Consider the following 14,497-nt stretch of genomic DNA (forward strand, 5'->3'; position numbering starts at 1 on the left):
TATGGAATTTCAATGTGTGTTAGAAATTGTTTGATCGTCCCAGAGACAATGTGTCTGCTGTATGACCAGCCCAATACATGTATTTTCATTCAAATCTGGCACAAAGACAAGGTTTGCATATCCAATGTCATAGCTTGTGAGAAACAACAAGTCCAAATCCCCAGCCACTGTCATTGGGCAGTGCCTGAAAAGTGCTAATAAAATGGACTATGCATGTTTTGTTTACATCTGTACTGTATGTGTTGATATCATTCAAACTTGGCACAAAGTAAATCATGGGTCAGCCAGCCAGCCCCATCCCACTATAGGCATGTAGTGCTCAAACGTGTTTGTGCTACATCTGTATAGGAGAATCTTTGACTTGTGTTTGTTTGTTTGTTTGTTTGAAGCCAGCCATTCATTAACTTACATTAGTTACATATAAAATACTGAGAGAGAGAGAGAGAGAGAGAGAGATACTATCACAAACTTTCTCACATTCAGTGGAATCATTCAACATACAATGTTGAGTCACTTCACAAATAGTTATAGCTTGAGAATATTTAATATACTGTGTGTCAAGTCCACTAGTCCATAAATCACAGTTCTCAGAGACACCTGTTAAAATATTGTACAGATTCAAATCCTCCTTTGTGGTTTAGTGTAGCATTTAATCAGTGGTCAATTTCCGTCCCATTCAGTCTTTGTGCCTCATCTCACAACACAGGGAAAACAATATACCAAAACTTGCGCCAATGGCACTGTAGCACAAACTGTATACTTCATCAGTTAAAGTAAAAATGAGAACTAGATGGTCTAAACACAACTCAACTCAAAGGGGTTTCCAAAAGTTCTAATTTGTTAAATTGTTTATATACACCATAATTGTGTTGGTGGTAAATGGGCAGTATCTTCATTGCTGGGTCAATCATGCCAATTCTTTGAAAGTTTATTCATTTGCCTCATCATCCATGTTGTTATTTTTTGCAATATACATCACCATTTATTTCCCACCAAATTTCAGACCAATCTGCCCAGGAATTTATTAGCTTATATAAGTTTTTTGACCAAAAATGACACATTTTGATGTGTCATTTTGACCCAAATTTTGACCTGTGATGCAATGATTTTGCTTTGAACAATTTCCCAACACCAAAACTAATGTCCCCACCAAATACCACAACTGAACCCTATCTGTTGTGCTAATAACAAACATTACCACAATTTCAATGATTTCAGAGACAAAATTTGATCATGATATAATGTCTGCTTTATTACCCGGTCAAACTTATATTACATACTAACTAGTTGTAACATATCTATTAAACACACTATCACAGTGCTGATTATTTTAGGAACAGTACATCTACAACGGCTACCAATTCACATTGGGATATCACTAGTCTTATATACCAACCAGATGTCAGTTTTCCCCTTGTGGTAAAAAAATAGAGCCAATGGTGTTGTAGCACAACTGTACAGTATTTTTCTTTGTTTATCCGGTTGCCTATCTAGCCCTGTTGTTACCTTTACCATACACACCATCACTTGGCTGTTGCTATGAGCATGGCCTTGTTGCTAGGCATATTTATATTTTTTGACCTAATTTGCACATCACTGGTGGAATCACCATGTCAGGAACAATTATTAATCTACACACCCTTAAGAACGTTCACACCAAATTTCGGGCCAATCTGCCCAGTAGTTTGGCGTTTCAGATTTACCTGACACGCATTTCTCTGATGCGATTACTTTCATTTGAACAGTTTTCAATCTACACACCAAAAGTAATGTCCCCACCAAATACCAAGGCAATTGGTCTGGCACTTTTTGATGTTAAGTTGTTTTTACACACACACACACACACACACACACACACACACACACACACACACACACAGACAGACAGACAGACAGATATATCACCATGCCTATAGCACTACTGAACCTCAATTCAGTTGTGCTAAAAAACGTTTCATCGTTAAATTCAATTTTTTAGGAACAAAAGTCTCTATGTAATAAGTATGAGGTGTTAACGGAGTCCTATTAATCCAACTTCCATTAGTTTCTGGATCTTAGATGCAATAGCAGGATTCTTCATATGCCTGGAAAGATAAAAATTACCAGATTTAAATTGAATGCCTTCTTTTAAGGGCAAAGTCTTTAGATTTCACTTCTAAAGCAAAATTCTCAGCACTCGCTATCATTCATAATGTACCCCTTAATTGACAAATGGTTATGCCAAACTATGAGAAATCTGAAGTTGTATACTTAAGATATTGCCTAATTACCGAAAGTCATTAATTATGCAAAATGAATAATCTACCTTTGTAGGACACATGTAATTTGTTATCATCAATGTGTGCACCAAATTGTATGGAATTTGAAGCTTGTATTCTCAAATCGTTAATTCTACAAATGACTGATTACAATTAAAAACTACATCAGTAAACTATATCAAGTACTATATACAACTATATGCATGTACCAAGTTATATGAAATTTGAAGTGTTCTTATAACAGCCTAAGTACTGAAAATCATTAATTATGCAAATTAAACATTACAACTCAGTTTACATCAGCACACATTTTATGGAGGTTGAATATGGTTATTATCCTAAGAATATAAATGTGCACTAATTTCATTTGAATTGTTTCTGAGAAATCAATGACACAGACAGACAGACAGACAGACAGACAGACAGACAGACAGACAGACAGACAAGACAGACAGACATCCTATCACTAACATATAACCTTCCCTACAGAAGATTAAAATGTGATTGTAGAAATTAACTTGTATTGTGTTTGTTATGATGTGGTGTTCAACTGTGTTACCTATGGAAAACCTACATTTTTGTCAACCAAGTGTGATGACATCATTTTGATTTCTATATACCACACAGAGCCACATCAGCACCTTGGGCACTTTCATTGTATTCTTTTCTCAAAGTGGGGTGCGGGCACTCTTGATACATTTTATGACCATTGCAAGGGGGATAGCAAGTCAGCCTAGCAGCCATACATTACATACAATAAACACCTGTACAGTTCTACTACCATGAATACCTACCTGTGTAGTAGGGTGCATTATTTCCTAAGTTGGTAATGCAATGCAATCAGTCCCCACTACCCTTAGACTTCTAAGGTCATTGTTACTGTTTTCTTGGTACATTTTTGACTGAGAAACAAAGACAACAACTTATTTATTTGTGGAATACTTTTGAATGTAGACTTACTCTTTTAGTGCATTTGGATTATCTTGCATTTGTTCTAGGATAAGTCTCATAGCTGGATCGGCCATAATTTGTTGTACTTCGGGATTCTGCAGAGCTCGTTTCCTGATTTCTTCGGGGTCGTTACTTTGACTCCTCACACAAGCTTGAATTCCATTCTGTGCTTCCTAACACATTAAACATACATATACCCAAAAACATAGTTAGAAAAAAAAAAGTCTTCATTGAAGACATAGCCCCCCCCCCCCCCCAACTGGTGTGCTTTAGGAGTATGAGTGGTGTTTGTAGATACCAATGGTTAACAGTGAGACAGATCTAGAATTATGATTAGTTTCTGACTTACTATTCCATACTATATACATTTCAAATATCGGAAATCTTTGCTATATCAATACATCAAGCTATCAAACTTTAGACATGTTTTATTGACTTGCTATCATAAAATCTGAAGTATACAGCACTAGTAACATTGTCAAACACGCTTCAAAACAGTAAATACATCTACTGTAGTCTAGCTGCTAGACCCTTAGGCAATCCTGCTAACTTTACAAGTGCCTGTAAGTGGTTTAGCGCCAAAAGAAGCTGTCTAGAACTTGGTCAAGACTGCCTATCAGAGGTACTCTCATCCTTCAACTACTATTCGGCAACCTTCTACACACAGATCTGAGGTTTTATTGCAAGAGTACATCTGAAGCACACATTTCCAATTTCAGCAGTAGAGGGCGCTATTGATTACACAACTTGAGGCACATTATTTGCTGTCAACGCTGTTGTTATTGTTTACACATTTGTTATCTTACACAATTTTCTTTAAATATTTTTTTTTTAACTTCAAGCATTTTTGTACTAATTGCACATAACTGCAGAGAAGTGGATGGGCTATTGAATATTGCAGCTTAGTTCTATCAATGAGGTTTTGTGACAGTAAATACAACTTACCACGTTACCAGGGTCTAAATCCAGGGCCTTTTGGTACACTGCCATGGCCTTATCTGGTTCTTTCATTGCTAACAAGATGGCACCTTTACGGGTGTAACCTTTAACTGTGAGACAAAAAAAAAAAAACGAAAACATTTTGAGTTGCGTTAATAATCACTGCCCCATTCCAAATATGAATGGATATGTGGGTTGATGGAGGAACTTTAGAATGTGCACTACCTCACCTTTTATTTCAACGCCAAGTTGTTACACTAGCTCAAACAGTACAGTCGTCATTTCAACATATTACACCATTGGCCATAATTTGTTATCTAAAACTAACCCCCCCCCCCCCCAATATTTGTTATGCTTCAACAGTAGCATTGTCATCCAATTACACTACACCACACTACCCATCATTATTTACCTCTGCCAGCATATCACAGTGCTACTCCAAGCTGTCCTCCCAACTATACAAAGAATGGAAACCAAGACTATACACTTACCAAAACTAGAATCCAGTCGAATACATTCATCACAATCTTTTAGACCTAAATCAAATGCAGCTAGTTTAGTGTATGAGGCGGCTCTGTTACTGTATAACTTAGCATCATCTGGGTTTCGCTTAATACCCTCTGTGTAATGCTTGACGGCTTGAGGGTAATCTCCTGTAAATCAACACATAATAGGCGAGGTTTAGTCCGGTTTTGTAATAGCATCATCATACACAGACTACGAAATTAATTCCCCGAAGTATCAATAAAAGGAAAGGACACCTTGTGATTTCACATTGTTGAATAAAAACTTGAGATAAAATATGTCGGTTTCGTGTACTTTTAATAATCAGTATGGACTTGACATTTATTTGAACGTAAGGTGGAAGTGACATATTATCATATAAGACTTCAATGCTTGACAACTTCCATTCAACATATTGTCAACAGCTTCTACAGTTATAGTTATTGTTAGGTCTGTTAACGTTGTCAATGAAACGGACACTGCATGAAAGGGTGGCATTTCCGGTTGCGTATACATAATGGTCACACAACGGTATTGCAGTGAATCTGGAATTGCTGCATATTCTGTTGTGTGACTGTCATATATATGGCACTGGAAACGCCACCCTCTCATGCAGTGGGAAGTTGCTTGGCAAGTCTCATGCAGTGGGAAGTTGCTTGACAAGTCTCACACATCACTTCTGCCTACATGTAAGCTTGTATCAATCCCGACTCTGTTCTCGTAAGTTAAAATGAAAGAAGCAAACACATTTTATGCATTTAACATCTCGTAAATATTACACAGTACGAATTCACAAGGTACCCTTCACCACTGAATACAAAGGGGAATTTAACAAACAGGTAACCTGTTTACTAAAAGTAACAATGTTTGATATTAAAAATACATGCTCTATACAACTGGTATATATGCTGCAAATGTTGAGTAAAATGAACTTTCAGCAAATGTTGGGTAAAATGAACTTTCACAAAACATTGTGCAATATTTAAGGCTATGAATATACTGAACACAAAAAATGACCCCCCCCCCCCCCCTCCCAATTCTGTAGAAGATTTCCTTGAGTACAACAGCAGCAGGGAGATGACATCCTGCAGTCAGTTATCATTCCATTCCAAAGGATGCTACCAAACTATACCATTATTTGGACGATACTGCCAGGACCCACAGAGGAAGAATATTCAGAGAATTCGGGAATAAACAATTTTGTGTATAAACATGGAAGGCGTTTCCTGCCAAGAGCCCTCATAGCAATTCTATTTAGCATGTGTGTGTGTGTGTGTGTGTGTGTGTGTGTGTGTGTGCACGTGCGCGTGCGCGTGCGGGTATGTGTAGTGGGGGTGGGATGCTTGTCAGGAGATTCATTTTCTTGCTAAGAGCCCTAATAGCACAGTATCTGAGAGATGTCACAAATCCTCACAGTGCCCCCTAATCAAACCTGGGTGTTCTAATTCTATGACATATCAAACTTACCTTTCTGGAAACACTCATTTCCTTTATTTTTTTCGTCTGTTGATTTCTCGGGATCAATGTAAGCTAATCTTTCTTTTGCCTTTTTAAGTTTCTCTATCTGTAACCAAACACAAGTCAATGTCAATGTATTTAATTTTTGTGCACAAAATATTTGTGAAAATAATTTATAAAAAAAATAGTTAAAATGTTTGAAATGGTTTATTTCATAGCAAGAAATTGCTATCCTGAAGTGTAGATTGTGCAGCTCCTGGCTGATTTCTGTGCGATTGTATCAAACAGAGCCGGTGAACACTGAACACATGAAAAGGGGTGTGATGTCGTCTTACCTGCTGAACTTTCTTTAAGATGTCGGGCGACCGATGTTCTGCTAATGATTTGTTGAAGAACACAAGAGCCTGTTTGTAATCTTCCTTTTTAACATATGCATTTCCTATACGAGCTAGTGCCCTGTCAACACAGAAAATTATCAATACATCACTTACATACCGTTACTGTTTACACAATAAAGACACACCTGTGTGGCAAAAGTTAATAATTCATTCCCTCAAAATTAGAAAATTGCACTAATGGAATTGTGCACAACTGATTCTGAAAGTAATTCCAAGCTGTTATTTTATAAAGAAGGTCTTTCTTTTAGTATGTAGCTCCATTAAGTAGTTCCAAAGTGAATTTTTTTTTTATCAAAACCCACAAAATTATATGCATATCAATGATTGTATAATAGTTTCATCAACAATTCTTCATCTATACCCCTAGAAACATCATCACCAAATTTCAGAAGATTATGGTAGTAATTTTGAAGTTTTGTTTTTTTTTGACAAGAAACCAAATGTTTAGGCTTTATTTACATATCAACGACCAGGCCATATTGTCTTCAATAATTCTACATCTGGACACATCTGCAAACATTCCCATCAATTTTACGATGAATTTGCCTAGCAGTTTTGAAAAGTTTTAATTTTTGACCAAATAACTTTTTGAGTTCTAACAATGTAAAGTACTACATTGCGATCAGGCCATCACCAGTATTGTTTGAACTATTTTTGACAACGCAAAGTAAAATCCCCTCTAAAATTATAGAACCAAAAATAACATCCTCACACACATATTTTACTATTATTAAAGCCTTGACATTGTACACTGTGAGAAGTGGATTTTGAACTGGGAGTGACAATGTATTTTGACAATGATTACAAAACGTACCTGAGAAGTTGCACTGAAAAAATTACATTGATCAGATGAAATATCAATCTTTTGGATGTAACTTGCATTTCACTAATCTGATCATTTCCATTTGAACAATTTTTCATCTACACAACCTAAGTAAAGTCCCTACCAAATACCACGGTAATCGGTCTTTTGACTTGAAGCAGATGATAAAACTGTTATTGAATCCAGACTTGCAAGTATACAATGTATAGATGCTACACATTGCAAAGACATCATCTATTTACAGTATAGTATATAGTAAGCTCTCAACACACTATTGTGGAGTATGTAAAACTCTCCAATTTCAAATGTTGCTCATATTGTCCTATACATTAAACTAGAGAGTATTCAGTGTCCTGGCTACACAAAAATCTACACTTAAAATCAAGCAAATTCACAGTACTTACTTGGCTACAGTTTTATACTCTGCTCTGTTTTCCCTTCCTACTTTTATCGCATTTTCACATACACTGATACATTCATCATATTCACCTTTCTCAAAGTATACAGCTGTAAGGAAAGAGCAGACAATCCTGTCATAACACATCAACCCTCCAGTTTAATATGGAAAGGATTCTCGCTAACTCAAACGCCAACATTTTAAATGATGACAAAATTATTTTGGTGTACAAGCTAGTAGACATACCCGAAATTATTTCAGACAGACAACAGTGTAGTGAGATTATGTCTTTCATAAACTCTCACTGTGACGATAATATCCTGAATAATGGTAGTTAATACATGAATGGGTAAAATCACAACAAAGTTAACATTGAAGATAGTCAAGTACAGTACAGTACTGTAACAGTACAGTGCAGTACAGTGCAGTGCAGTGCAGTGCAGTAAAGTACAGTGCAGAGTAGTTAAAGTACAATGCAGTACACCACAGCACAAGAATGCAATGCAGTGCAGTGTCGTGCAGTGCAGAGCAGTGTCGTGGAATACAGTACCATACCATACCATACCGTACTATATAATACAACGCAGTGCAGTACTGTACTAGTATATTAAATGAAGTAGAGTATGCACTGTACAGTTCAGTACGGTACAGTATGGTATGGTACAGTATCGTATGGGACAGTGATCTTTACACACAGAGATACTAGTAATGCTTATGGTCACACATACATCGATATCCCATTTGAAATCACTTAGTACACATTTCTTACAAGCATAAAAATTTGAGGGTTTTATCAGTATGTTTATCACTAAGGAGGTACAAAACAGAGGTGACGAGTATAACAACTACGACCTGTACTTACCAGCTTTGTTGTTGAGGAATGTCATATTACTGCTATCTAATTCTATAGCTTTATCATAGTATTCTATAGCCTTATCAAACTCTTTCTTTTTGTATGATTCATTTCCCAAATCTTTCATTTCAAGTGCCTGTAATGAAAATTAATACAATCGTTAATAATTGCAATTGCTGGGGAACAGACTTCAGTGATCAACTGATTTGCGTGACTGGAAGAAATGCTTTTTGTTGGTTGACAAACAGAATATGTTGCATCACAATCACTACCTAAGCTCATATCAGTTCTCACTACCATGCTAAACACTGGTCCAGAGTTCACATGGAAAAAATGTCTTTCTTAAATTTTGTACATTTCTGCTACTGTTTGAGAGTGCTTAGTAACAGGCAAGGTTTCGTAGAAAGGGACGAAGAGGCAAGTATGGGCTGCACTTAAATATACAATGTTTGGATTTGGGTGTTTTTTGTTAAAAAAGAGAAAAAGTTCTAGTTACCTTTTTCTGCTCCGGTGATAAATCCGTCTCCATTGGTTCTGGTTCCTGTTTCTTTTTAGATGACGAAGAGTTGGATTTGGGGGTTGAAGAGGAGGAGGATGCAGAGGGTGGTGGTGGTTGCATAGGAACATCATCATCTTTTCCCATCAATGTAACTCCAAGTAGTACACTTAGTGCTGTCATTACACGTTTGTCTTTCAAATAGCTGGTGAAGAGTTCACAATTAACACATATAATAACGATAATAGTAGACATTTCGAAAGCCCCTTCCCGCAACCGGATATCATACTCATAGCCCTGTACAATTATCACCCTTGACACAGACCTACATAGCCTCCTCAGTGCAGTTAGAAGTGTGAAAATGAAGTTCAGCAATAACATCGACGCCAGACCCCCTCCACCCCCTAAACGAACAAAGTGCACTTATTGAGCGTGTGTGACATTCTGCAATCGTCCCATCTGAGGGGCACCCTCTTGCAATCTTATCAGAACTACAATATCTGGTATATGGCGTATTCTACTCATCATGAAACACACCAATGTGTTCTCTTCAACACTCAATTTTTACACCTACATCTCATCATACAGTTAGTGCTGGTACACTAATTTTCAATTTTTGGACAAGGTTAGGTTCTTAGAGCTAGAATGTAATGAAACCCACCTTCCAAGATCTCCTGGATTCTGTTGTAACTTTTCAAGAATTTGTAAAAATGATGGATCCTTGACCAAGTCCCTTGATCTTGGATCATTTGCAAGCTTTGCAAACACTCCAGGTCCAGCAAAAGGGTTATCAAATCCCTGGCGACCTGCAAAGATACATATGTGATATCACTGAAGGATATAATCTGAATAGGTCTTACTAAATTATCTTTACGTCTGGACAGGTATAAATAATAATAAACTTATTCAGCCTTCATGAATTCTTCAATTGAGTTTTTGAGAATCTACTGTAAAACTGAAGTACAATGTTCTCAACAGAAACTCTATAATGGAAAGGTTTTGCGCAGAAAGCACTTATTTAAAATTTCACTACTTGTTTACAAGAAATGAGAGGTTGAAAACCAATGCTGTAGTAGATTGGGCCGAGAGTAACACCTGACTATCAAATATACAGAGAAAAGCAATAAAATGTGATGGGAATGAAGTTCCAATAAACCATGATTTGACTTGTACTAATTTTATTTCTTTAGAGTGACACGTGGATGAAATAACCTCAATTGCCATGTTATTACATGGGTTTCCAAAACCATACTAAAGAGCCTACTGCCAACACAAACAAACCAGTTAAAAGATTTTTAAACACATACTCATCAATTTGGACTCTACTTCATCTAACCCATCTTGTAGTTGTTTATTGTTTGGATCCAATTTCAAGCCTTCTTTATATGTTGCCAGGGCATCGTCATAGCGTTTCAGGAAGGACAATGCTGCTCCTTTTCTCGAATATCCCTACAGAAGTGAATCTCCAAATTAACAATCTAACTATCATGTAACCAAAGTACTGGGGGGGGGGAGCAAGTAGACTTTGTAATGTTAACATGTTAATGTAGCAGTGATCATTGAATATTGATTAAATACCAGGAATTCATATATTTATATATATATATATCCATATATATGGATATATATAATATTACATATATCTGAAATTGATGGAATAATAAATATATATATATATATATATATATATATATATATATATATATATATATATATATATATATATATATATATATATATATATATATATATATATATATTACATATTGTATCATATATCATATATCATATATTTATATATATTACATTATTTATATAATTGTTTATATATATTACATATCTGAAATGATGGATATATATGTAATATTACATAATCTGGATTATGTTAAAGTATATGTTAATTTGCAGAATGTTCTGTTACATTCATTGATTTGTACAGTGTCCTGTTTTTCTGACATTACAGGATAACGGTTCCTATCCTATAAACTCACTTAGAACACTGGAAAGTAATGATTCAACTGGCTTTTTAGAAAATAACCTGTACAGCAACTGTACATGTAATGTAATGCTACCAGCAACAGAAGCAGATAGGATAGTGGTACTTGTACATAGAATGGTAGTTACAGTACATGTACCGAAACTGAAGCAGATAGGATAGTGGTACATTAGAATGGTAGTATTACAGTACATGTACAGAAACTGAAGCAGATAGGATAGTGGTACATTAGAATGGTAGTATTACAGTACATGTACAGAAACTGAAGCAGATAGGATAGTGGTACATTAGAATGGTAGTATTACAGTACATGTACAGAAACTGAAGCAGATAGGATAGTGGTACATTAGAATGGTAGTGTTACAGTACATGTACAGAAACTGAAGCAGATAGGATAGTGGTATTTTAGAATGGTAGTATTACAGTACATGTACAGAAACTGAAGCAGATAATATAGTGGTACATTATAACAACTGAAACAAGCATAAGTACCTGATTAGTATTGCCACTCTGTTCTATACAATGTCGACATTATCTAGCAAATAGTACTGACTGGATTTATGAGTCTGACTCTTATACTTGATAGTACTGGAGTCACAGATCCAACAAGTAGACAGGCTACTTACATATCATTATACATGAGGATAAAACATTTATTTACCTTGGCCCAGTCAGGTTTGAGTTTTACTGTTTGTGATCCATCTTCCAATGCCTTCTCATAATCACCTTTCTTAGCATATGCTGCCGATCTGTTACTGAATAAAACATGATTGCCTGGAGCCAAGTTAATGGCACTGGTGTACAAATCCACAGCTTCTTGGATTTTACCAGCCTGGAGAGCTGCATTCCCCTGGGCTTTTAAACTATCAGCCTGTACAGATAAAAAAAATATGTGTTATCTTATAAATAAGTTAGTTGACAAAATAATCTATGACATGAGGTCATGGTTCTTACTGTGCAAACTTATAATACTGTGTTATACCGAGCATGAGCCACGTTCAACAAAAGATATAGAATTACATACTCATCATTCTACATCACAACATCATGCGTCTATGTCACAACAATATTTGTCTACAGCAATGACTCTGCTGTGTTCGCAATAGAATCAAAATGCTCAAAATTGCCAATACTTTTCCCTTTATTATATTACTGGTGATGGTATAAATTATATTATTCCCCAATATTTTTCTTCATCAGCCAGAAAATACTTGTGATCTAAAGATTGTGACTACTCGTCAAGCAAACTCATAGTGACAAGGGCCCCTTAGGTCACTTGTATATTCCTTGGCTGAACGAAGAAAAAGATCGAGGAATAAGATCGAGGAATAATATCTAAATATATAAAAAGCTATCAGAAAATTGTAAGACAATTTACGTAGACTTTCACAATGCTTCTCTACAATTCTTGGATTTAAAATTGAATAAGAATTAGAATCATGGCGTTAGAAAAGTTGTCTAGTAAAGCTGTGGAAGAGTTGGGCAAGAACAAACCAGTATGACTTCATGGATAAGATAACAAATAACATGAGAACCTGAGACTAAATCATGGGCCTTTAAAGGGATGCTGAATTTTATACACATCAGCAGGTTTTATATTTCAGAATAATCTATATAAGGGCAAAAATAAAGAGAATTGTTTCTGGTCAGTGTGCGCACCACTTAAATACCCCAGCGTCAGTCTTTTTTTTCCATGTTTGTCCAGCCCATGCAGTCTGCAGATCCGTGGGGAAACACAAAAATAACCCTCAGTGAAGATAACTGCACAGCCAATCATGAACAAGCAAATGACATCTGTCCCACATACACACTTGATCTAAAGTACTAAATAAAATGAACAGTAACTGCCATAAATAGTAGATTGCGTGACAGGTTTGTTGAGAATTTAAAAAAAATAAAAAAGCACATTGTTGCACCATTTAGACAAACTGTCCTGACCAGAAACAATTCTTTTTTTTGGCCCAACTCCACTGATGTTGTAATTATCACTACGTAGAAAATACTTTTCCAAAAAGCCACAAGTAATGATTTTGGCACATCTCTGATTCACAAAGCTTACCTTACAACAAATTTGCATCTTTAATACTAATGAGCCAATTAAAGAAAACCTCTATGTTGCCATGGAGAACATGATTGTTCATCATTTTTAAGTAAGAACATATGTCCTAGAAGTGATTTTAAACTTACTTGAAGACAATTTGATTTTCCACATCTAAAAATAACATTCAAGATATATTTGGGGGAGATGATTGTTCATCACATTTGTGTAACAATTGAGTTCATTGTTATCATTCTTGGCTTACACATTGTCTGCTTTCAATTACGTCATAGGAATTACATTTGGCATTAACATCTGTTATAATCAAGTTTGCAGAGGTCTATGATTATTTCAGTGAAAAAAAATATATTGGGTACACATATTGTGACGATCTGTGATTTATAATGAGAATTTTTGAGGCGGAATTCATCTTGCATCGTTTGGTGTAAGTACAGGGTTTTTACATGATTTTAGTTCCTTCAAACTGCAATCTCAAGAAACATGTATAACTAACAGATAGCGGCTAGGAATGGCCAAGTCACCATGTCAGAATTCGACATTTAATGTTTGTGTAGTGTATTGTTGTTTCGGTGACAGTGATCGCTACTTCCGCCCATGACTCAGTATTATTTTGAGAATAACCTAACCGTTTACATTAACATTGCCTTCAAGGCCAATGACAGACCCTTCTACTGTAGTTTACTAATTTCGTAACAAAATATCCGGAGAATAAATGTACCATCACAAATACCGAATCTCTGGTTCCTGGTTTATTCGCAACTGGTAGAAAATTTAAATATTAATGAATACATAATTTATAAATATAATTTCGGTTCCTTTTTTTCGGACGACGACCTCTAAACGCCGCGGTCCGGCTTTGCTGGGAGTCTCGGAAAGGGATCTGTGACAGGGGTTCCCGTCATTTTTAATTTGGTCCCCCTCTTTACTACTACAACGTACACGGTCTCTTACTGATCAAAATATAACGGACATATTAAATCAAGAGAAGTTCTGTAATTATTATCATTACAATGGCGTCAACCCCTATTATTCGCCTAAAAACTTTACGACGGGTGTTCGCCAGCACGTGTGTCACTGTCAATCACGGGCCTGCGAACACCGCTTAGACATTACTTAAAATTGGCGATGAAACTTTCACCGAAAAAATAACTGTCAGTCCTACCGTCTCTCCCATTCCTGTCAAGATTCGTGTTGCTTTCATTGCTTACTATAGCCAGGCCATTACAAAGACTTGCCATGCACACTTACCTTAGCCTTGTCGTCCGCCATTTTGGAAACTTCGGGAAGGTTAAACCCCCTAAGCTACTAAAAATAATAACATGTGTGAAAGAATACTCTGGAAAAATATACTGAATCACTTCCCAG

General features: G+C 36.0%; 1 protein-coding gene across 2 annotated transcripts; it reads right to left on the bottom strand.

Annotated features, from left to right (window-relative positions):
• Positions 1-1,856: 1,856 nt before the first annotated feature.
• Positions 1,857-14,467, bottom strand: LOC144447223 (stress-induced-phosphoprotein 1-like). 2 transcript variants are annotated; one of them, XM_078137130.1, is made up of 13 exons: positions 14,381-14,467; positions 11,735-11,944; positions 10,385-10,526; positions 9,739-9,883; positions 9,078-9,282; positions 8,591-8,717; positions 7,736-7,838; positions 6,446-6,566; positions 6,120-6,216; positions 4,640-4,801; positions 4,155-4,258; positions 3,219-3,382; positions 1,857-2,084 (listed from the first exon to the last, which is right to left on the bottom strand). In XM_078137130.1, the coding sequence occupies exons 1-13, from the start codon at positions 14,399-14,401 to the stop codon at positions 2,012-2,014; spliced, it is 1,674 nt and encodes a 557-aa protein (XP_077993256.1). In that variant the 5' UTR covers positions 14,402-14,467; the 3' UTR covers positions 1,857-2,011. The 2 variants fall into 2 exon arrangements, with proteins under 2 accessions (XP_077993256.1, XP_077993252.1); XM_078137126.1 differs by having other exon boundaries at positions 14,295-14,393.
• Between the last annotated feature and the right edge of the window lie 30 nt (positions 14,468-14,497).

Source organism: Glandiceps talaboti, chromosome 2 (assembly GCF_964340395.1).
Source record: "Glandiceps talaboti chromosome 2, keGlaTala1.1, whole genome shotgun sequence".
Taxonomy (NCBI): Eukaryota; Metazoa; Hemichordata; class Enteropneusta; family Spengelidae; genus Glandiceps; species Glandiceps talaboti.